Source organism: Trichogramma pretiosum, unplaced genomic scaffold (assembly GCF_000599845.2).
Source record: "Trichogramma pretiosum strain Unisexual culture from Peru unplaced genomic scaffold, Tpre_2.0 scaffold144, whole genome shotgun sequence".
Lineage (NCBI taxonomy): Eukaryota > Metazoa > Arthropoda > Insecta > Hymenoptera > Trichogrammatidae > Trichogramma > Trichogramma pretiosum.
In genome coordinates this window covers 153,166-177,531 of record NW_019640822.1, presented here as the reverse complement: position 1 = coordinate 177,531, position 24,366 = coordinate 153,166, and the positions used below count along the sequence as shown (strand labels likewise).

At 36.4% G+C, this 24,366-nt stretch overlaps 5 protein-coding genes across 5 annotated transcripts; all 5 read right to left on the bottom strand.

Annotated features, from left to right (window-relative positions):
* Window positions 1–4,142: 4,142 nt before the first annotated feature.
* On the bottom strand, window positions 4,143–6,091 carry LOC111694476 (protein roadkill-like). Its single transcript, XM_023462881.1, has one exon. The coding sequence runs from the start codon at window positions 5,552–5,554 to the stop codon at window positions 4,508–4,510; it is 1,047 nt and encodes a 348-aa protein (XP_023318649.1). The 5' UTR covers window positions 5,555–6,091; the 3' UTR covers window positions 4,143–4,507.
* Window positions 6,092–7,009: 918 nt separating this feature from the next.
* On the bottom strand, window positions 7,010–9,679 carry LOC106658117 (speckle-type POZ protein-like). The gene has a single exon (XM_014379937.2). It carries the CDS (start codon window positions 8,417–8,419, stop codon window positions 7,394–7,396), a length of 1,026 nt encoding a protein of 341 aa, XP_014235423.1. The 5' UTR covers window positions 8,420–9,679; the 3' UTR covers window positions 7,010–7,393.
* A 478-nt stretch (window positions 9,680–10,157) lies between these two features.
* LOC111694517 (protein roadkill-like) lies at window positions 10,158–11,201 on the bottom strand. Its single transcript, XM_023462956.1, has one exon. The coding sequence runs from the start codon at window positions 11,199–11,201 to the stop codon at window positions 10,158–10,160; it is 1,044 nt and encodes a 347-aa protein (XP_023318724.1).
* Window positions 11,202–13,445: 2,244 nt separating this feature from the next.
* Window positions 13,446–14,291, bottom strand: LOC111694516 (speckle-type POZ protein-like). The gene has a single exon (XM_023462953.1). The coding sequence runs from the start codon at window positions 14,289–14,291 to the stop codon at window positions 13,446–13,448; it is 846 nt and encodes a 281-aa protein (XP_023318721.1).
* Window positions 14,292–15,386: 1,095 nt separating this feature from the next.
* Window positions 15,387–16,689, bottom strand: LOC106658113 (protein roadkill-like). Its single transcript, XM_014379934.2, has one exon. The coding sequence runs from the start codon at window positions 16,546–16,548 to the stop codon at window positions 15,505–15,507; it is 1,044 nt and encodes a 347-aa protein (XP_014235420.1). The 5' UTR covers window positions 16,549–16,689; the 3' UTR covers window positions 15,387–15,504.
* Window positions 16,690–24,366: the final 7,677 nt, after the last annotated feature.

Below are 24,366 nucleotides of genomic sequence, written 5' to 3'. Positions count from 1 at the left end.
AATTTTCTAAAAAGCCACAAAGATACAATATTCAACCGACATCTTAAAAAATCTTTTCGAAAACAATTACAATTAGCCAGGCTTATCTCCTCGATAAAGAGACAAAGTTTAGAACTTGTCTGATTCGAAAACGAGTCTGAACGTTATTTCTGAAAGTGAGTTTGGCAATAAATATTATTATTATTTTTTTTATATTATTATTTTTCTTCGATCCATCAGCATATGGAGCTTTTTGAAATTCAAATCAGATAGTATCACAAAAACCAGGCGACTGGAACGGAGCACCCATAGAAAAAAACGAACACATGAACTTATAGACACAAGGTCAGCACAAACATTATACACGTCGCACGTATAGCTACGCGAGAGATAGCCGTATGTCGCCGTGCTAAGGTGCCAGAGAATTTGCATAGCACGTCGTCTACCTCCCTTTTCTCGCGCCCCGCAGGTATATATTGACTCAGCGCCGCTTGACACGGGCATGGAATGTTTCGAGGTATGCACTGACACAGAATCTCGTGGAAAAACAGCATAGCTGCAGTGTGACGGTGGTGGTGGCGGCGGTTTTTTTTTTCACTCTATAAGTATTGGTGTGTGTATGTGCACGTGTATACGTTAAGCTGCATAGCCTCGAGAGCAACTATATACGCGCAGTGCCGCAAGGCGTGTGTACTGTGTACTACCACTAACACTACTCTGCAGCTCGACTCGACTCATCTTTTGTAGTGTCGTCTTTTCAAGTTGAAGTGGCTGTTGCTGCTGTCACGTGCGCGCACCCAACTACACGTATATACACAAACACACACACAGGATGCTTTTACCCGACAAATTTCTCCAACGACATCTTGTCTCCATCCCCGTCTCTCGAGCCTTTCGTTTCAAAAAAGAAGAAAAAGATGCGATGGTTTCTTCGATGAACGATTCAAGTATCGAGCTAAGGTGCCAAACGCCAAAAACGAAATTCGAATCATTTTTTCTCACATGAAAATAATGTCCAGGGAACGAATCTCGCTAGAGATAAAAGAAATAATTTTTAATAAGAATTCTTATACTACTTGGGGGAGCTTTTTACATCGCTCGCCCCATGAAAATTGTCCTCGAATCCGATCGTTAAAAATAAAAAAATAAGCGACAGCTTCTGAACTTCTAAATAAATTTTTTAAAACCCGTCGTATATAATACAGCATCGCACGGCGCGGTTGTAACGGGCAATATAGAGAGCGTCGAACTCCACGTCCCATACACCTTTTTACAGTCTCTCTCTCTCGCGCATGAAAACTTCCATATATACATACGATGATGCGTAATATAATGGGGCATGCGTATAAGATATTTACCCTTCTGCGCTGCGTTATGCTTGCTCGACGTATTGTACACTGAAACGGCGCGCAGTATCCATTTAGTTGCGTAACAAAAAAAAAAATAAAGGAGAAAAAAAAGTAAGATGGAATATTATGACGATTTCAACATAGATTATACGTGTATGTATGTGCGAACTTTGCCAGCGTACTGCGCGCGCGCCGTGGAAGCAGCTCGTTACAGCGCGCCGAGGCGCGAGATAAAAAGACTTTTTACGACGAGTCATTATTACCGACGCTGCATATCATTTCGAATGCTGATACGGCCTTACACACATGCGCGAGTAAGTGCCTTTTTTTATTGCCCCATGGAGAAGCGAGTATATGGGTGTGTGTGTACGAGCGAGAGAGAGAGAGAGAGAAGAATAGCAGCGCGAGTAGTATTCGCGGCTCGTTGCGCAAGCTGCACTGCACTGCGGGCGAGCTGCCCCATAGACGTATACGCTACGCGCGCCAAAGGCTAAGTGGATTACGACGCGTTATATACGCGCACACAGCCGATCGTCATCTCGTCGTCGCAGATTATATTCAGCAGCTCGTATATAGATGTATGCGTGTAGGCGATTATATCCGGAACGTTTGCGAACGCGAAAGGGGATGTAAAGACGATATTGTTATATATATCGAAGGAGAATCGCGCCGAGGATGTTAATCATAAAAGTTTCTGCGCGTCGAAGGTCGTAAAGTAAAAAGGAAAAAAGGAAAAATAAAGCTGACATTAATAACGATCATCGTTCGAAGTAAGACCTATTACAATGTGTAGATTACAATCAATCGCGAATTGTCACTCGGCGACAATTTTCCGCTACATTAATCGACATTCGCGGCACTCGTACGGCATAACGAGTGACACTCTTTTAGTGAGTCAACTCGCGCGTGTCTGTAATGGACAAAATGATGAATGGGCCTGGGGGCGCGCGAAAGAAAAAGAATGCCAAATATCGAGAGACAGCGAGTGAGAGATACAGCTTTGGCACACAACAGAAAAAGGGGCAAAAAGCTTCGAGCATATATACGAGACAAAAAAGGGCACAGCACGCCTTATTACAAGAGCACGAGTTTTCGTTCGACAGGTCGTTATATACCAAGTTTTTATAATAAATATATATCGATACAAGCTGCAGCCCGGCCGCAGAGAGAGAACGCTCAAGGGGACAACGAAGCTCGAGCCGATGAGTTTCATCGAGATATCGACATCATCGTCATCGTACTCGATGCTTTGATAATAACGACGTCGTCCTCGCGCTAAGTCGTGTTTTGTTGATTTTCGACCTAGTCATTGCCGATCGCGCGCTCCAAGCGTATTGTATATATTCAATAGATATATGCTCTGCGGTGTGCTCCTCTCGAACTGCAGGCAGCAGGCAGCAGAAATAGCATTGTGGCTTATAGCTCGCCGAAAATCCATTGATGCCCGCATTATATACAAGGCCAAAGCAGATTCTCTCGTGTGTATTATCAAAGAAGGTCGACCAAAATAAATCCTGCGTCGTCGTCGTCGTCGTCGTCGTAGTCGTCGCATGCAAATTCGACTGTGCAAGAGCAGCAACAGACATCGAGCAGCCCGGCCAGCCAGCGATACAAAGCCTTGGCAATTTACAAATTCTTAGGAGGATTACGTTCGGTCGACGCGGTTTCGTACAAGTGGAGGAGGGAGGAGGGAGGGAGAAAACCTGTCTCCCGGCCGCGCGTCTTGTCAGCTCGAGTTCGCGTCTATTGCGCGTCTCTCGTTGCGCTCGTGAGCCCAGAATAAAAAAGGGGCTTGTTTATTATACGCGTATTTTCTCGTCTTGAATCATTTTTTCCTGTACGTTTCGGTGGATTCGAGATATTTAATTTTCTCGTGCGGTAGTATATGTAGCAGCTTGGAAAGGGCGGTCTAATCTTCAATGCGGTTCCTTTGCCTTTGATACGGTCGTGTATAAGCGGGCGATGTAATGCGAACGTATAATGTAATGATTGCCCAATTGCTCGGGACCGTTGGTGCATGCAGTAATCGTGTGAACAATGACGATTCCAAGCTATAAACTCATCCATCGGATAAGACATCTGTCGATTCTTCTCTATGTATATTTTGCAACGAATGACGTCGAATAAACACGTCACGCTGGAGCGCATCGAGGCAAGCCTTTCGTTCGGTTTTCAGCGCGGTTGAAAGTGTTATATACAGAAAAAAAAACTTCGATCGCACGTGTACACGGGCTTATTTGAGCCGAGAAACGAATTTACCAGGCAGCGAGTTCTCTTTCGCGCGCGCGCGCAACACACAATGCAGCACGTATATATATTATATATAAATTGCGAGCGCCGAGGCTTTCAAGAAAACGCAACGACTGTATATAGAGTTGCGCGAATGAAAAGCTGCCTCTATTTCCTCGCGCACACATGGCGAGCTTCGAAGAGCGATGCACGCGCGTTATGCACGGGTTGTTTTCTGCGGTAGTGCGAGCTTTTTTTTTGTGTTCGAGCTTCGAATTTTTTTTCAACCATTGGTGTAAGCTTATAGCTGTGGAGCAGATATCAAATGAGCTTTTTTTTAATTTTGATTTCAATTTTCTTTATGAAGTAGAATATTGGAATGATTACATAAATTGTTGCCCACAATAATTACTGACACGTCTTTGAAGCTATGTTAATGAGATAAGTAGTTAATTTTGACTTTACTATAATGATCATTTATTTAAGGATCGTATTGGAAATATTCTGTTTTTTATATTTATTATTATGTAGCCCAAACTGAATGGATAATTGAAAAAGTTAATAATTTCTTAAGTCAAGTAAAAAATATGCACTAATGCACTTTATTTACTTTGCAACTGTACAAATTACATTACAATCATATCACAAGTTTATAGTAATAGTTCAACAAAAATGTTAGAATGCTTTTCATATAATCAGCTATATATTGAATATATTGACAAGCATAGACAATCAGTTTTAATCAACTTGCAAAATTGTACCTATAATTAGAGCGTAGATATTAGCTTAATATTCTAAATTCAATTTTATCACAAAGTCATGAAACATTGAAAACTTATTATAACGGTCAAAAAAATAATCTAGCATTTAATGCAGAAATACTAATAATGAGTCACCATTGTTTGATGTTTAAGTAATGATGATTCCATGGGAAATATTTCAAAAAGGATTTAAGATAGATTTTTGTGCGATTTAACTACTAATTGCATTAAATTTGCCCATACATCAGGATCATCTATTTTCTTCATTTTTTCAGAATTGGAGAGTAATTTGGTTTGAGTTGTAATAAACTTTATTACTTTATCTTCCAAATACTTTGCTTGGTGTTTATGGGCAGCCATTAAAATCTTGACTGCATTATCAGTTGTCAATGCATCACATAATACTTTTCCACACTTGATTTTCAAACTATCAACTTGATACTTGTCAGCCACTGCTAAAATTTCAAGAACTATATCCACCTTGGTACTTACAATGTCTCCTGTATAAATAAACCGCAACATTTCAACCAGAATATTGTAAGGAGTGTCAGTTATTTCAACAAAATGGCCTTTGTTTTCCAACATATCATGTGTAAACATAGCCCTAAATACTGGGCTAGCTAGAGCAAGTATGTTTTTGTGGGCTGGAATTTCATTTTCATCCGAAGTAATTAATTTAACATCGCTGAATTCTTGGCTAAGAAACAATGAGTCTAAGTTTATTTTATTATTTATCTGATCTGTAATGTTGATATTGTCTAATTTCAATGAGGATTGAAATTTCTTGAAAACTTCTAATTCACATTGAATAGTTACAGTGTTCTGAGAGGAAATTAATTTGTCAATATTTTTTAATTCATAAAATTTCGGCCTCCCATATCCACGTAAGTCTTGATCACTCGCAAAATCGTAATGCACTGTTAATTTTTTAATAACTTTTATATCATTAATAGCTGATAGTGTCCATCTACATACGAGCTTATCTGGTTTGTTTTTTGAATCAATTAGGGGTGTAAGAAATAACGAAATATAGCCTGCATCTTTTTCACTCTCGCCTGCAGGGTATAATTGCAAATTGAAGTATTGTTTATAATCACTTCCAACACCAAAATTTGGAGATACTATTGTTTCTCCCACTTTTAATTTTATTAAGCGATAATTCTCAATCGTCCACGTGTAAATGCATTTATCCGAAGTAACTTTAGTCGAAGCCTCTATTCGTTGCTCTGTTGCCATTTTGACTCACGTATCTGATAGCTTCAAAAAGTGTATTTCTTGATAGATGAACACTTGGATCGATTCTTAATGAAAGGAAACAAAAGGCACAAACAATATAATAACTTGAACACTAGTTTTCACCACAATGACACTGCGGCGTATGGGTTTTAAATTTGGTTTCAGTTTGCGAGAAGCGACTAGTTTAGATGGCAAAAGTATAGCAACACCTTTCAGCGGGAAAGATATTTGCACACTAAAAAACAATTCACTGTCAATGGTCGTGCACCATTAATATAGTCAGATGTCCCACCAATTTCAATATTCAACTCTTTATCTTGTAAGAACGTGTCTGCAATTGTGTAGGTCCTGTGAATCGTAGAGCGTAGACCACACGACGTTTCCCACTGCTGCGGGCACAAGAATATCTGCGTTCGGTTTACACACGCATCTTGTGTGAAGCCTGCCTATGATGTGTTCACTGTAGCCGCATATAGCGGACGTGTGAGTCGGTACTGAGTAGAAACATAAATACAGCGTAGCGACGCTGCCTGTGCGTGTATAATAGCCGGCAATAAGAACAATAATACACGGACAGCCATAGGCGCTGCCCTTACTTCGCTGTATCGGTGTCTTCTGTTTGTTACCGAACGTTTATTAGTGTAACGTCTCGATACAGAGAATCCTCAAGTGCTGCTCGAGACAACAACGCACACAAAATCGTTGTGCATTATTGCACTATATGATTGACAGGACAGGGACCACACGTTCACACATCGACGAATACGCGCATGGCTGAAAACAGGGATTGTCTGATGATGCGACATTCCTCTATGATGCCATTTAGTTAATATACACATAGAACATTGCTTTTTAAGTGTGCTGAACCAATATGAATATGACTCATAAAGCCGGTAACTGCGCGAAGGATTTAAATTTTGTCTGATGAATCTCAATTCAATTGGCAATACACAGGATGCTAGATCGTGATGACGCCAGGGCATAGCAATACGTAAAATACTATTTATAACCTTTTTCTAGTAAATTTTAGCTGACCTTTTCCTTTCCCTTTCCCTTTCAGACTAAATAATGAATGAGTGATGCACACACGTTGTATTGTACAAACAAACGGGTGTCCTTCGAAGGCCCCGTGTTTTTTTCGGTATTCTTCGATGAGCTCACAATAATTTCCATTGATATATGCCTTATATTGCTATTCAGCAAAAATGACATACGATTTTTTGAAATTTGAATTTTCTTTATGAAGTTGAATACTGGAAAGATTAAATACATTTTTGTCCTCTGTGACTGATTTTATGCCCATTGAATTGATGTTCATAAAATAAGTGGTTAATTATAATTTTGCTATAATGGCCTTTTATTTATAGACCGTCTTGGAAATTCTTTGTTTTTTCCATTTTATTATTATATAACCCAAATGGAATGGTTAACTGACAGAACAATAAATTTCTTAAGTCAAGTAAAAAATACGTATTCATGCACTTTATTTACTTTGAAACTTTACAAATTGCATTACAATCATGACAAAAGCTTATATTGCTAGTTTAACACACAGTTCTGTTCAAATGCTTTTCATGCAATGAACTAGGTATTAAATTACAAAGTATAAACAATCAGTTTTAATCAGCTTGCAAAATTTTACCCATAATAGAGCTTGAATAATAACTCATTAATATGTTTAGTTTTATTTTGCCACAAAATAATGAACCATCAAAGACTTATACTAATGATTTAAAAACACGAATATAGCATTTAATGCAAAAATACTAAAACTAAGTCACCATTATCTTATAGTTAAATTAAGATTCTATGGGTAATATCTAAAAAAGATAATAGGAATTAAGAAAGACTTTTTGGTGATTTAACTACTAATTGCATTAAATTTGACCATACATCAGGATCATTTATTTTCTTCATTTTTTGAAAATTTAAGAGTAATTCTGTGCGAGTTGCAATAAACTTAATTGCTTCATCTTCCACATTCTTCAATGTGTATTTATGAGCAGTTACTAAAGTGTCAATTGCATTTTCAATAGACAAATTAGCACATAATATTTTTCCACACTTGATTTTTAAATTGTCAATTTGATATTTGTCAGCCATTTCTAATAATTCAAGGGTGTTATCTTTATTCATGTTTTTAATCTCACCCATGTAGATGTATCGCAACATTTCAGTTACAATATTTTTAGTAGTGTCAGTTATCTTCACGGAACTGTTTTTATTTTCCAACATATCATGTGTAAACATGGCCCTAAATACAGGGCTGGCCGCTGCGAGTATGTTTTTATGGGCTGGAATATCATTTGCATCAGGAGTTATTATTTTAACATCACTGAATTCTTCACTGAGAAATAATGAGTCTAAGTTCACTTTATCAATTATCTGCTCTTTGCTATAACAAATTTCTGAATCTATTGAAGATTCATAATCCTTGAAAATTTCCAATTCGCATTGAATAGTTACAGTATTCTCCGAAGAAATCAATTCGTCAATATTTTTGAAACCACGACCTATGAAATTATTGGTCGAGCAATCGTAATGCAATATTGATTTTTGAATGACTTTTTCATCATTAACAAGTGATACTGTGCATCTACATGCAAGCTTATCTGGTTTGTTCTTTGAATAAATTACAGGTATACGATATAAAGAAATGTATTCAGCAGTTTCTTTTGTTTCGCCTCCAGGGTATAATCGCAAATAGAAGAATTGTTTAATATCACTCCCAACGCCAAAATTTGGGGATTCTATTTCTTCTCCCACTTTCAATTTTATTAAGCGATAATTCTTGATTGTCCACGTAAAAGTGCATTTCTCTGAAGTGACTGTGGTAGATGCCTGTATTCGTTGTTCTGATGACATATTGAGTCAAGTATCTGATAGCCTTAAAAAATGTATATCTTAATATATTGAAACTTGAATCGATTCTTAATAATCTTAAGAAGAGGAAACAAAAGGCACGTACAAGATGATAACTTAAACACTAGTTTTCACAACAATCACACTGCGACGTTATGGGTTAAAATTCGGTTTCAGTTTGCGAGGAGCGACTAGTTCCAATGGCAAAAGTATAGAAATACTTTTAAGCGGCAATGATACGTGCACACTAGAAAAACAATTCACTGTCAATGGCCGTGCTTAGCGCCATCGACTTGTATATGTCAGATGCTACAACAATTTCTCTGCACAACTCTTGATCTTGTGACAACCCGTGTGTTGCCCTGCTGATTATCGAGCGTATAGGTCGCACCAGAACTTCTATATTGTGCAGGTTTCTACGCGTCTTGTGCCAGGCCTGCCAAAACGTGTTCACTGTAGCCGTAGCGAATGTGTGACTCGGTTCGCCTCCGTGTATTTAACATACGCACGCGGCTATGATACTGATAGTCCGCACGGAGAGGCACAGGCACTGCCTTTACTTCCCTAGAGTAACGTCTTTGGTACTGAGAATTTTCAAGCGCCACTCGAGACAACGCAAGCAGAATCTTCGGGTATCATCGTACTATAATTGACACGGGCCGCACGACTTCATACATCGATGATCGAGCTGCACGCATGGCTGAAAACAGGGATTGACTGATGATTCGAAATTCGCGCATGGTGCGATTTAGTTAATACGCATTTTATATTGCTTTTTCAGCGCGCTTAACAAACTTAACTCTGAAGCCGATAACTGCGAGAAGGACGTAAATTTTGTCTAATGAATCTCAATTTAATTACCAACACACATAAAGCTGGAACGGAAAATCATCTGCAGGGTATAGCTAGCTATCCGTAAAGGCGTATTTATGGTCTTTTTCAAGTAGATGTTAGCTGGCCTTTTTTTCTCTCCTTCAGACTCTAAATTGTGAATGATCGATGCACACACGTTGTATAAACGGGTCTTTCGAAGGCCCTGTGTTCTTCGATAGGCGCACAATATTTTCCATTGATTTAATGTCTTATATTGTTATCGAGCAGAAATGACATGAGCTTTTTTTTAATTTTGATTTTAATTTTCTTTATAAAGTGGAATACTAGAAATATTGCATAAACTCTCAATGGCTGCTGCCATACTCATGACTTTGAATTGATGTTAATGAGATGAATGGTTAATTCTGATTTTGATATTTGTTTTTGTCTTTTTATTATTATATAACCCAAAATCAAATGATTAACGAAAAGAGGCAATGCATTTATTAAATCAATTGAAAAATCTGTTCATGTGCACTTTATTTACTTTGCAACTTTACAAATTGCATTACAATCATGTATTAAGCTTATAATGACAGTTTTACAAAAATTTCTGTATTTTATGCAATAAACTAGGAATCAAATTGCAAAGCATGAACAATTGGTATTATTCAATTTCATGTAGAATATAGCTTGGATAATTTGACAAAATCATGAACCATCAAAGACTTATTATAATGATTTAAAAATAATCATAGCATATTAAGCATAAATTTTAGAACTGACACACAATGATTTGATAATTAAATTATGATTCAATGGATAATATCTCAAAAAGATATTTACTACATACTCAATAACTAATCATACAACATACCGAATAAGCAATCAAACTCAACTAATCAACATCTTCATATTCATAACGGAGTTAAGATACATTTTTTTTCGATTTTACTACTGATTGCATTAAATTTACCCACACAATGGAATCATCTATTTCCTTCATCTCTTCACAATTAGAAAGTAATTCTATGTGAGTTGTGACAAACTTTATTACTTCATCTTCCAAATATTTTGCTTTATATTTATGAGCAGCTATTAAAATTTTGATAGCGTTTTCAGTGGACAAATCAGCACATAACATTTTTCCACATTTGTTTTTCAAACTGTTAATTTCATACAAGTCAGACACTTTTAATAATTCAATAATCATATCTGTTTCAATTGTACTAATCTGTCCGGTGTAGATAAATCTCAGCATTTCAGTTACAATATTCTTAGTAGAGTCGGTTATTTTTATGGTACTTTCTTTGTTTTCCAACATGTCGTGAGTAATCATGGCCTTAAATACTGGGCTGGCTGCTGCGAGTATATTTTTATGCGATGGGATGTCATTTTCATTAGAAGTTATTATTTTAACATCGCTGAATTCTTTACTCAGAAATAATGATTCCAAGTTCACTTTATCAATTTTCTGTTCTTTACTGTTAATGATGTCTAATTTTAATGAAGATTCATATTCCTTGAAAATTTCTAATTCACAATGAATAGTTAAAGTATTCTGGGAGGAAATTAATTTGTCAATATTTTTTAATTCAAAAATTTTCGACGTACCACGGCCTAAAAATCCAGTCGTTGCAAAGTCGTGATGATCTGTATTTTTTCCAACAACTTTTTTATCATTAATAAGTGAATTAGTCCATCTACATAAAAGCTTATCTGGTTTGTTTGTTGAATCAATTACAGGTGTAAGAAATAACGAAATGTATCCTGCAGATTCTGCATCCCTGCCTGCAGGGTATAATCGCAAATAGAAGTATTTTTTATCATCACTGCCAACGCCAAATTGTGGAGATTCTATTTTTTCTCCAACATTTAATTTTATTAAGCGATAATTCTCAATCGTCCACGTATAAATAAATTTATCCGAAGTAACTTTAGTCGAAGCTTCCATTCGTTGGTCTGCTGCCATTTTGACTCAAGTATCTGATAACTTTTAGAAGCTTATTACTTGATCGAGTGAAACAGTTATTTGTTATAAAATTAAACTAACGCACAAACAAGATAATGATTAAAACAATATTTTTCGCAACAATAGCACACTGTGGCGTATGAGTTGATTTGCTTCCTGCTCTAAGTCAAATGACGAAAGTATAGCACTTTTCGGCGGCAAAGATATGTGCACACTAAAAAACAATTCACTGTCAACGGCCGTCTTGAGCACCAACAATGATATTACAGATGTCCCACCAATTTCAATGCTCAATTCTGTATCTTGTTTTATTAGAACGTGTGACGGTGATGAGGCCCTGCGGATTTACGAGGTCACACGACGTTTTCCACTGCTGGGCGCAAGAACTTCCGAGTTGAACGTGTGTGTTTTTGTGCGTTTTGTGTGAGATGCGACTCGTGACTCGTGAGCACTGAGCGGTATAAGCCTGCCGCGTTCATTACATTCAACGTGTGATTCGGATACCAAATAGAAAAGTGAATACCGTGAGGCCGCCTGTGTGTATAAAATGCGCGCCAATCATAGCAACAGTACACGGGTAGGCATAGCGATCGTCCTTTCTTCGCTATATATAATGTCTTCCTCTATGCTTGTTAAGGAAGTTCCCTCGGGTAACACGCTAGTCAATTGAGAGTTCGCGCAGTAACATGGGTTAAGTTAGCTGGCTTGTCGTCTGCTAGTCCTAAAACGAGCGGAAAAAGTCGTGTTTTCGCGTCTTTTATTAAAAAAATATTGAAAAAACGGCAGGCTACCTATACTTTGAGACACGATTTTTGAAAGATAAGAGCTTTCTCTACAATTTGTATATAATCATTCCTCTGCGAACTTTGATTTCTTTTCATAAATTGTAAATGTAGCTCAAAAGTTCATAAATTCCTATGTTGCCCATGTTAATTTTCGAAACTTTGATCGCGTTTTTCTCGAGATTTTGCCTGGCTTGGGCATATGAGGGTTATACCATTGGATTCGGGAGGTCAAAATCTATCGATATTGATATATGTACTTCTTGCGAACTTTGCAAGGGAACCTCCTTAATACGGAACGTTTATAGTGTAACGCCTCGTTACAGAGAATTGTCAAGGGCCACACGAGACAACAACTCACGAGAAATCTTCGTGTATTTTTGCATACGACATATGATTGAAAGGGGCCACACGTCCACACAACGGCTTGCGTGCATCACTGAAAACAAGGACGGCCTCGTGAGTGGCGACATTAGTGCGGATTTCCTTACTATTACTTCGTCTCGCAGAGCACATAACACGCGATCGCCGATAACTGCGCGAAAAATTTCAATTTGAATGAATCTCAATTCAATTGGCAATACACAAGCCGCTATAGAACGTCATGAACCAGAGCATAGAAATACGTAAAATACTATTTATGGCCTTTTTCCAGTAAATTTTATCCATCCTTTCCTCTCCCCTAGAGACTTTTGAAGGCCCCGTATTTTTTTCGGTATTCTTCGGTAGGCGCACAATAATTTCGATTATATCACTATATCACTATTGAGCAAAAATGACGTACGATTTTTCAAATTTTAATTGTAACTTTCTTTATGAAGTCGAATACTGGAAAGATTATATACATTTTTGTCCTCGGTGACTGATATCATGTCTATGACTTTGAATCGATGTTAATAAGATAAGTGGTCAATTCTAATTTTGCTATAATGGCCTTTTATTTATAGATTCAAATCGAATGGTTAACTGAAAGAACAATAAATTTCTCAAGTCAAGTAAAAAATATTTACTTATGCAGTGTATTTACTTCGCAAAATTACAAATTGTATTACAATTATGTCATAAAATTATAGTGCTAGTTTTACAAAAAATTTTGTTCAAGTGCTTTTCATGCAATGAACTAGATATTGAATTACAATCAGTATTAATCAACTTACAAAATTTTATGTACAATAGAGCTTGGATAATATCTTGAAAAAATAATTTACAACATACCGAATAAGTAATCAAACTCAACTAAAAACCACCTACACATCAATAACGGAGTTGAGTTATATTTTTTTGAGATTTCAATATTCTTCAAGTTAAATTTACCCGTATAACGGGATCTTCTCAAACTGTCATCTTTTCAAATTGGAGAGTCATTGGGTGTGATTTGTAACAAATTTTATTGCTTAATTTTCCGAATGCTTTACTTTGTATTTATGAGAAGCTACTAGGATATCAATTGCATTTTCAGTGGCTAATCATCACATAACATTTTCGCACACTTGTTTTTCAAACTGTCAATTTTATACTTGTCAGCCGCTACTAATAATTCAATGATCATATCAGTTTCGATTACATCAATCTTCCCGGTGTAGATAAATCGTAGCATTTCTTTTACAATATTCTTATTCGTATCGGTTATTTTCACCAAATTTTCTTTGTTTTCCAACGTATCATTTGTAAACATGACCCTAAATACTGGGCTGACCGCTGCGAGTATAATTTTGTGCGCTGGAATTTCTTCTTCCTCAACTATTAATTTAACATCACTGAGTTTTTCGTTATCAAATGAAAAATCGAATTTTATGGTATCGATTGTTTCATCTTCACTACACATGATATCTGAATTCAATGAAGATTCAAATACACCGAGAATTTCCAGTTCACAATGAAAAGTTATAGTATTTTGGGAAGATATTAATTGGTCAATATTTTCTACTTTCAAAAATTTCGGGCAACCATAGCCAAGAAAGTTTTGATTACCCGCAAAATCGTGACACAATGTGCTTTTTTTAATAACTTCTTCACCATTAATAGCTGATACTGTCCATCTACAGACAAGCCCAAGTGGTTTGTTCTTTGGATCAATTACGGGCTTAAGAAATAACGAGATGTATCCTGCATCTTCCGTACGCGCGCCTTCAGGGTATAACAGCAACTGGAAGTATTTTTTATCGTCACTTCCAACGCCAAATTTTGGAGATTCTAGTACTTCTCCAACTTTAAATTTTATTAAGCGATAGTTCTCGATCGTCCACGTATAAATACACTCGCCCGAATAAATCTTAGTAGAAGCTTCTATTATTTGTTTTGATGACATTTTGACTCACGTATTTGACAACTGTTAGACACTTATTATTTGATTGAGTAAAACTTTTATCGATGCTTAAATAGAAAATATAAACAAAGTAATTGTTTAATCAGGAGTTTTCACGACAATAGCACTTCGACGAATGAATTAATTTTTGTTTCTGCTCGTGAGAAGCGACTAGTTGAAGCGGCTAAATAGCGACACTTTACCAAAGCAAACTCGCGGGGCACAGCAGCGCTGATATTTGCGCGAAGAATTTAAATGTCGCCTAATGAATCTCAATTTAGCAATAGCATTACACAATGCTAGAACGTAATGATAGCACGGCGTAGTTATAATTAGAGAGCTACTTGGGTATGTTTTTTCCAATAAATATAAGCTGTCCCCCACTTCTCTTTCAGACTCTGGTTTGTGATTAAGTGATACACAGGCGTTACAAAAGAATCTTCCGACACGATCTTCTTCTTTTGTAATTCGATAGGTGCATATTATTTTCCATTCATGCATGCCTTGTATTGCTATTGAGTAGAAGTTTTTGATGAGTTTTTTCTAATGTTAATGTTCATTTTACTGATACAATCAAATATTGGAGACTTGACATGTATCAATGCCCGGAAAATTATGTCTTTAACTAAGAAAGTTCGTAAGGATTTTATTACTCAACACTTGAGAAAAGCTCTTTTCTTATTGTCACATGATTTGTATAGTTTCAGAACACCGTCCTGACAGTTACAACGATTGTCGTCGTGCGACTGATTCAAAAATAGCCCTGTAATATATTTGAAGTATAGTATCCCTTCGTTTTGAAACCATTTTTGCGATTTTTTATTTTATATTTTTCATTAATGAAGGAATTAAAATGAAATCATAGAATTAATGAGTCAATTAACGATTAGAATATGTAATTATTGCACTTTATTTACATTGCATCTTTACCGATTGCATTAAAAATTATATTATATACTTATAGTGCAATTTTAACGAAAAATTTTTTATCATATGCTATTCATGGAATGAACTAGGTTTCAATTATGAAAAATAATCAATCGATAATTGAAATGAATTGCAAAATTATACTTGGTATCATGCTTAGATAATAGCTTATAATAATATTTTTGGTTTAACCTTAATACGATACAAAAATTAAAGACTAATTTATAATAATTAAAAAAAGAATGCGATTAAATCCACTTCCACTTTAATCTATAGGCATAAAACGGGGTTAGGATATATTTTTCGGCGATTTTATTATCGATTGCACTAAATTCATCCATATATCAGGATCATCTATTTCCTTCATCTCTTCAGAATACGAGAATAATTGTATATGAGTTGTGACAAACTTTATTACTTCATCTTTCAAATTCTTTATTTTATACTTGTAAGCAGCTAATAATAGCTTAATAGCATTCTGAGATGATAATTCATCACATAACACTTTTCCACACTTGATTTTTAAATTATCTATTTGATATTTGTCAGCCGCTGCTAATAATGCAATAATCTGATCGGTTTCGATAGCATCGATCTCTCCAGTGTAAATGTACCTCAGCATTTCAGTCAGAATATCCTCAGTAATGTCGGTTATCTTCACGGAGTTTTCAGTGTTTTCTAACATATCGTGTGTAAACATGGCCCTAAATACTGGGCTGGCCGCTGACAGTACAATTTTGTGCGCTGGAATTTTAACTTCCTCAACTATCAATTTAACATCACTGAGTTTTTCACTATAAAATGAAAAATCGAATTTCATTGTATCGATTGCCTCGTCTTTACTGCAGATTATTTCTGAATTCTGTGAAGATTCAATTTCATTGAAAATTTCTAATTCACATTGAATAGTTACAGTATTCTCGAAAGAAATTAGTTTGTCAATATGTTCCAGTTCAAAAAAATTTTTCCACCCCCGGCCTAAGAAGCCCGAGGTCGCGAAATCGTGACACATTCTCCATTTTTGAACAACTTTTTTATTATTAATAATCATTACTGCCGCTCTACATATGAGTTTATCTGGTTTTTTCGCTGAATCTATTATGGGTTTAAGATAAAAAGAAATGTGTCCTGCGCTATCATCCGTACCATCACTTTCAGGGTACAATTGCAACTTGAAGTATTTTTTATTATCCATTCCTACACCAAATTTTGGAGATTCTAATACTTGTCCGACATTGAATTGTAATGAGCGATAATTCTTGATCGTCCACGTGTAAATGCACTCATCAGAAGTAACTGTTGTAGAGGCCTCTATTCGTTGTTTTGAAGACATTTTTACTCGAATATCCGATAGCTTTCAGAAAATTATTTCTCTGTTGATTGACACTTTAATCGATATTTAATAAAATTTAAATAAAACCAACGCAGACAAGATGAAAATTTGAACTTTAGTATTCACAACAATAACTCTGCTATATATGAGTTGATTTTGTTTCTGCTTGTAAGAAGCTACTAGTTCCAGTAAGAAAAGTAGCGACACTTTTCGGTGGTGAGAAGAGTAAATTCGACTCTTATAGAGCGCAGACGAATGCCGATAATTGTGCGAAATATTGAAATGTGGTCCATTGAATCACAATCGAATTAGTTAAGGACTAGAACCTATTAACAGCAGATAATAGATACTCGTACATCCCTACTTATAGATTGAATGCAGCCTCCCTCTTCACCGGACTTTTATTAAATGATGAATGGAATTTTAGATGATCGATGCACACGCGTTACATGATCTTTCAACCAACACGAGCTTTTTTTTACTATGTTTAAAATCAATTAATTCATCAAAGCTTGATTTTAGTAAACTATAATTTTTTATTTTCCGCCTAAAAGTGAATTTATCTGAAGTAACTGTGGTGGATGCTCCTATTCGTTGTTTTGTTGACATTTTGACTCGAGTACCTGATAACTTTTTGAATCTTATTACTCGATCTAGTGAAATTCTGAGCTTTTCGTTATAAAACTAAATCAACGGTCCATACAAGATAATATTTAAAAACAGTGGTTTTCACAACAATGGCTTTGCGGCGTATGGATTAATTTTGATTGTTGTGCTTACGAGAACGAGTTCAAATGGCGAAAGTAGCGACCCTTTTTTTCGGTATCTTTGTAAATTGAATAATCATATTCAAAAATTTACTTTAAACATTCAAAATCTATGGCAAAAAAGTATTGATTGTTTTAATTGGCTACAGCATTACTCAAGTATATACCCAATGTGCTGCGGTAGCTGAACTATTGAAAAATTATTTTAAAAAACGATTATAAACTTATTACTTTTAAATGTTGGAAAATTTCTGTTCGACCATCAACGTTTGCAACCATTAATTGCGAACGAATATCCATGCTTTCCAACGCACACAAGGCGTAAAATTTCCGTTTTGTTTTTTCATCCTCGACGGAGTTACAGCACAGTGGATCTCTCTCTCGTGCGCGCGTATACAAGGATCAAGAGTTCTTGGCTCCCTCTGCTGTGCGCTCTGCCGTGCAACACACGACTGCTACTGCGCGCACGACTTTACTACTCTCGGGTCGTGTTATCGCCGAGGATTACGTGATCGGAAAACGAAGCCGATCTTCCGAAGCGTGGCATGCACCGTACTAATGCACACGTGCGCGCCCTGAACTGCTGCTGCTGCAGCTTCTTGTCGCATGTATGACGCAGCATCGAGCTTGCGAGGAACGAAAGTCGAGCGGGGCTCTTCGACTCTCTTTTTCTTATTTTTACACTTTACTGCGAGCGCGGGGTATTGTATATTGTGTTGCACTGGAGAGAGAGAGATATATTTTATTGTCTCGTTGCGCCGAGATAATCCGTCTTGGTGGGCTTTTTTCAAAAAGCTAGATAAATGTTGCTGCCTCGCGACGCGCGTCGACCCGAAGTGTATGTACGCAAGATTTCGGTTGCGCGCTCGACGTACGTTTGCGCATGTACACCGCGTATCCAGTTCATTGAAGAACTGGTCGTGGAAAGAGAGCTCGCACAAGCTCGTAAAATCGAATCGAATGACTTTGATAGTGTGAGAGAACAAGCGTTTTCTAGCGTAAAAATATATCTTTGAGTTAGGCCAGCCGTCAATTCGCAAGTTTTGGAACTTCGAAGCATCATGAACAGTATTAAGCGTCTCTGTTTCGGAGGCAATAAGTACCATTTAGAACTGGTTGTGTGGATATTATTACTATTTATTAGTATATGATAATAAAAAATTCGAATCGCTGTATTGGTGATTAAATAATTATTTATTTAATGTTTTGGAAAATTTGATAAAAAGCCATCAAGTACGACAGTATCATATTTGAAATCTATAAAATGATGAAAGATATCAATTGGTCAATTTCGTCATGAACATTTACTTCTTCTGACAATGATTTACTCACGCTCGCCAAAGTCTCGAAATTCAACGGAATGGTTGGGCCAGCCGTCAATTCACAAGTTTTTGAACTTCGAAGTATCATGAAAAGTATTAAACGTCTCTCTTTCGGAGGCAATAAGTACCATTTGGAACTGTAACTAATTATAATTTCAATAGATCAATTTGATACTTTTATCATGAATTGGAGGAAAAAAAATACCAATTCCTTCCTAATCGATTACTCGCATTTATCAATTCTTGGCTTGGATAAACTGTGCAAACTAAAAATATTACCATTACTACCATCCATAAGATTAATTTCAAAGCGTACATTTCATCGTATGTGCGTACGACCAGAAACTAATAGGTTATAATTCAAAAAATTCAATAAAGTTTTCTGGGAAAAAATCATAAAAAAATTCAAAGCATAACCCAGAAGCCTGTCAAACTGAAGACCGTTGTCATCGAAACTATTGCAAGTAGAAAACCCGTTCTTGTCATGCATTGAAAGTCCTCAAACAAGCTACATGAAATGAAAAATTCTGAATTTATTATTTCACGAGATAAAATAGCAACATAAAAATTTAATTATAATCCCTTAACTCGACAACTCCTTGATGCTGGATAATATTAATTCGAATTTTTTGATTTACTGTTTCAATATTTTTTTTGCTCAATAAATGTTCAAAAACTACTTCAAATTCCTCCAGTATTTTTTTAATATCTTGTCTGACAGAAGAACAATACTATAGTTTACATTAAAAATATTTAAAACGACCCAGTTTACCGAACGCTAACGAGTTTACCCAATCGCTAAAAATGTGCCCTGGATAAATTTGACTACAGTAATTTGTATAAAGTTCATGGCAGCAATAAATAAAATTAATAAACCAAATAAAGCTGTTTGACTTATAAATACCAGGAAGTAATGTTCTTGTAGATACCCATTAAAAAGGAAAGGAAACACCAATCCTTTTGGACCTAAATGCTTTGCTATTTTTGAATTCAGAATTAAATATCTTATTAGCACTCCAAATACATAAGCCGTAGAGGCGATGATCAAAAATCCTGCAATGAATATTTTCAAAAAATATAATGAAAAATATGGAACTTTTAAAGAAAATCAATTTTTTGCGCATTAAATTAGTTAAAAAGAAATTTTGTGGGAGGCATTGCCGACGAGGAATGCATGGAATATTTACCATTACTGACTATACCCATAAGAAACCCTTCTTTTGATTTTTTTATTATTATCTCCTCTTGAATATCAGTTTTTGGTTCTTTCGAAAAATCTAGAAATTTTTTAAGATAGCCAGCGTTCTATATTAAATTATTTAAATAAATATATTATTCAACCGATTAATTTTATTGTTAGATAAAAGCTTCACTCACTTTTTCACAACCATTGCACATAGATAAGTAAATTAAAAGCGCCGTAATCATAATTGTCGCCAAAAAAATTGATTCAAAAATTTCTTCACTACTCGTAGTTGTAGTGCTGTACATATATCCAGTTAGTGCTACGAGTACCTACAAATCATTGCAAAATCATTTGGAAAAATTCAATTTTCAATTGCAGATCAGTTTCATGTACTTCATGTTTCAACGACATCAGAAAAATATGATGAGCGCAGAATGAATTATCGAGTAAACATTTTTTACCGCGTCAATTTATAATTACCGAATTAATTATAACACTACTGAAGCAACCAATAATTATAATATTTCCAAATAATCGTACTGTGTTATTCATGTCGGAAGTAATACAAAAAATCTGGAAAAGTAATGAAAGATATCGAACGTTCGAAGCTGGAGAGAATATATTTTCAGGCAGAAAAATGCCAACGATATGAGTCATTGTAATATAATTGAAGTGAACTTTGCTATGTTTTGCATTCTTGTCACATATCTAGGAGTAATGGTATGGTCGCTTAAGGCTTAGAATTATGACTAAACGTTTGAAAGTGCCTTTAGTTAAGGTTGATGTTATTTTCATATTAATAAACTCTCCAGTTGTACCATTGAAAGGGATATCTTACAAACAATGGTTTTCTTTATTTTCGTTCCAAACATGTATTAAAATTTCATACTCAAGTAGCAAAGTTCAAGGTATAAAACATAATTCAAAAACAACCGTTTTTCTTGTATTTATTGTCAGTTTATTATTTTAAATATTAAAGTCGTACAAAAAAATAGTGCGTATGACATACCTTAAAAAAATTCTTATAATCTTCAGAAGTTGAAACAAGTAGTTACGTAGTTATTATGACGTCGCTTTTCAATCATTCATCAAGGTGTTTAAAATATTTGATAAAAAGACATTAAATACGACAGTATCATATTTAAAATCTGTTATATATTAAAACAATTTATTGATTATTCCATTGATTCCATTGATTATTTTAATTATAAATGTTCTGTAACTCATGTTCGAAATGACTTACATCGGCCAAAGTCTCGAAATTCAGCGGAACAGAATCGAACCGGAGAAAGGATGTTGCACAGAGTGCATCGGGTTCCGAATCGGCTTAGAATATTTTTACTGCAGGAGTGCTTCTATTCTTTTTTGACTCGAATACGTTTGCAATCGATATACATTACGTAATTGGACGTACATCCGTATGAGTTACTGCACAAATGTATTTTTATAGCTAGATATCAAACAATGCGTCTGCGCCGTGAATATAGATTTGATTAACTTTTAAAGGGCATTCGCGATTGCTTCGATGCTCGTCGGAATTTTTCCTCGAGTTTCTTTTTTCAACAAAACTCCAGTAACAAAAGTTACAACGATCTTCTACGATTTCTTTATACTCATTTTGAACTTTGAAGTACTTCGCTGCGATCGTTGTAGTTGCACAACTTTCGAGAAAAAAAAAACTGTAGCATAATTCTTATTTCAAGCGGTTGTCGGTTCATTACTAAGGATTGAAATTTCGCACGATGACGATGATGAATATTAAAACGAATCGAATTATTATTACGACTTTTAAAGCGAGACAAAATTCTATTTTATAACGGTACGGTGAAAATTTCTTACACGAGGCAAACATTTTTTCTTCCTCGAATTGTCACACATTCGCATTTTTCTTAAAAACATTTCCTTTGCACTCTATGCAGCAGCAGCAGCAGCAGCAGCAGAGACGGCCCGGAGAGAGATTCTTGTATTCAAAATATGAGCCCGCGCGCGTCGGAGACGTTTTCCGTTCAATGCTCGCGCGCTTGGCACATTTTCTATTACTTTTGCCATTGTCATCGTGTGAGCCACACACGTTCGCTCGCTCGCATCGTGCATATGTGTCAGGCAGCGCGAATACGTCGCCGCTGCGTAGATACATACACATAAATGCATAATATACATTTGTATTTATAGGTATAAGGAAATGCATTACATCATGACGCGCGCCACCAGAGAAAGAGAGCGCGCGACAAGTGCATCGTGCGCGCCCATAAATCTCAACGGAGAAAAAAAAATGAGAGAAAAAAAAATGCGGTGCAATATCGCACCCTCGCCGCGACGTCGCTGCCACGGGCTTTCGGTGTATATTTGTATATATATATATACGGTACACGCCCCGCGTTCACCGTGGGACGTTCGAGGCGGCGGTGACACGGTGGCAGCATCGCAAGGGATTATGCTCTCTCCCTATACTACGATATACATGCGCGTGTATCGGTATTTTTTTCAAAAGAGTCGCTCTTATAAAAGCGTATACATATTCGTGTATGTATGTATGGCACAAATATATAAGTACACAATTTGCCACTACACTTATGCTATGTACTCGTAATATACACAAGACATTGTGTGTGTGTATATAAGGTACGGCAACGCGCTTAAAGCTCAAAGTACGACTCTCGAGTCAATGACGTTTATTGTTGTTATCGTCGTTGTCGTCGTCGCGGTATAAAAGCTTTTCTTTCGAGGGTAAAGATATATATTTTTTTAATTGTGTACAAGGTTCGTAACTTAAGAAGCGAAAATCACGATGTAGCTTGGCTATATATATAAGTCTATTAAGCTCTCCCCATCTCGCCATCCGCAAAACGCCATAATATAAACGTCGAGCGAAATATTGCTGCTCGCTCGCTCGCGAGAGTTGAGGAATAATTGAAAAGTTCGGTGCGCTCGCGTACGTTATACGTATGTATGTATGTGTACGCGTGCGATTCATCCGCGCACATAAAGTACAAACTAGTTTTAGCTGAACAATCACGGTATAATATGTGTGTATGTGTGTATGCGCGCATTGTATCATACGAAAGAGAGAAAGCCTTTTTGCTGTTCTCTGCTACTACTGCTGCTGCTGCTGGCGTGCACGTACGCTCCACATATGCCGCATTATGCGGCTGCTGCAGGTATAAAGCTCGAAAACTTCTAACTAACTGGAAAACAGTGCGGGAAATTCTTCCGCTCGGACGAACTAAGTTATCCCGCGGAGCTCGGGAGTTTTACCCCGTGGTAGATGCTGCTGCACGCTGCACGCCCGTACACTACGTGTATAACGGCGGAGAAGCGGCGCTTCACTTGCGCGCACAGCTGACATCTTTCAAGAAGCGTGGCGATGGTAGTGGCTCTGCACGGAGCTCGGGCGAGAATAGAAAAATGCGGTGCGTTTCACGATTTGACCGAGCGCACGCGGCATATATATGTCAGTACGCCGTGTATACACTGCACTGGCGAGCCAAATGCATCATGTACTTTTCTTCGCTGCAGCTGCCGAGTTCTCTTTTATCCTCGAGAAACTTTGAGACTTTTCAAGAGCGATAAACTTTACTTAAGACAAGTGGAGACTGACAGAATCTGAATCGTTCGTACCAGGTCAATATTATATATTGAACTGATAAACGCTGAATGTCCGTTTATGGCATTCTAAAATATCGTAAATTATCAAGTAAATTATCGAGTGCATTTTAAATTATCGCAAAATGAGACAGTTATTTGTATCAGAAAATATAGATCAGTTTCCAATCAACTACATTGAATACAATGATATGGCTTTGAGCATCTACCGCTAGATGGCGAGTATCTTAAAATCTGTAAATCTGTAAATGCCGAAGTAAATATTATTGTAAAAGTCAGTTCCTATCCAGTTCGCATTAAAGCAAGTTGTATATACCTGCGCGTATACTGAATTCACGTATGCATGTTCGATGTCCTGACAGCTCCGTGATTTCTCTCACGTGTCTTTTTTTACTAAACAACGCCCTCCAAAACTTGTGATTCCTCTATAATAAGGACATGCCATACTGCGCGCAAAATCTTTACTCTATCAAATTCTCGTGACAGCTAACATGAATTATTGCTGCACTGCTGTTATCGAAAGGGAAAAGCTGTTAAATTGCATTTGTATATCTTTTTTATAATTCATTTCTTTAATTAAATTTTGGAATTATTAAAAAAGGCGTTGGTCGGCAGTAACTATAATTTTTTACTACAGAGAAGAAAGTAATTTTTTTGTTACACCTGTTTCTGATCCCGCGTCGCGCGCTAAATTGCCCGAAAGCTCGCGAGAGCGCGCGCGAAAATAAAAAGATCATAAACTGCGTTTGCGCGCGCGGGCACACGTTGTATTATGAGATCGAAAAAGCTCTCCGCCAGCGCGCACGCGGTGCTATAAAGCTAATACACCGACAACAACTGTATTGTATCAAAAAAAAAAAGAAAAAAGAAGAAAATAATGAAACAAAACGCAAAGAGACACGCGGATGAGAGGACGAGGAGTAGAAGTAAAGGAGAAAAT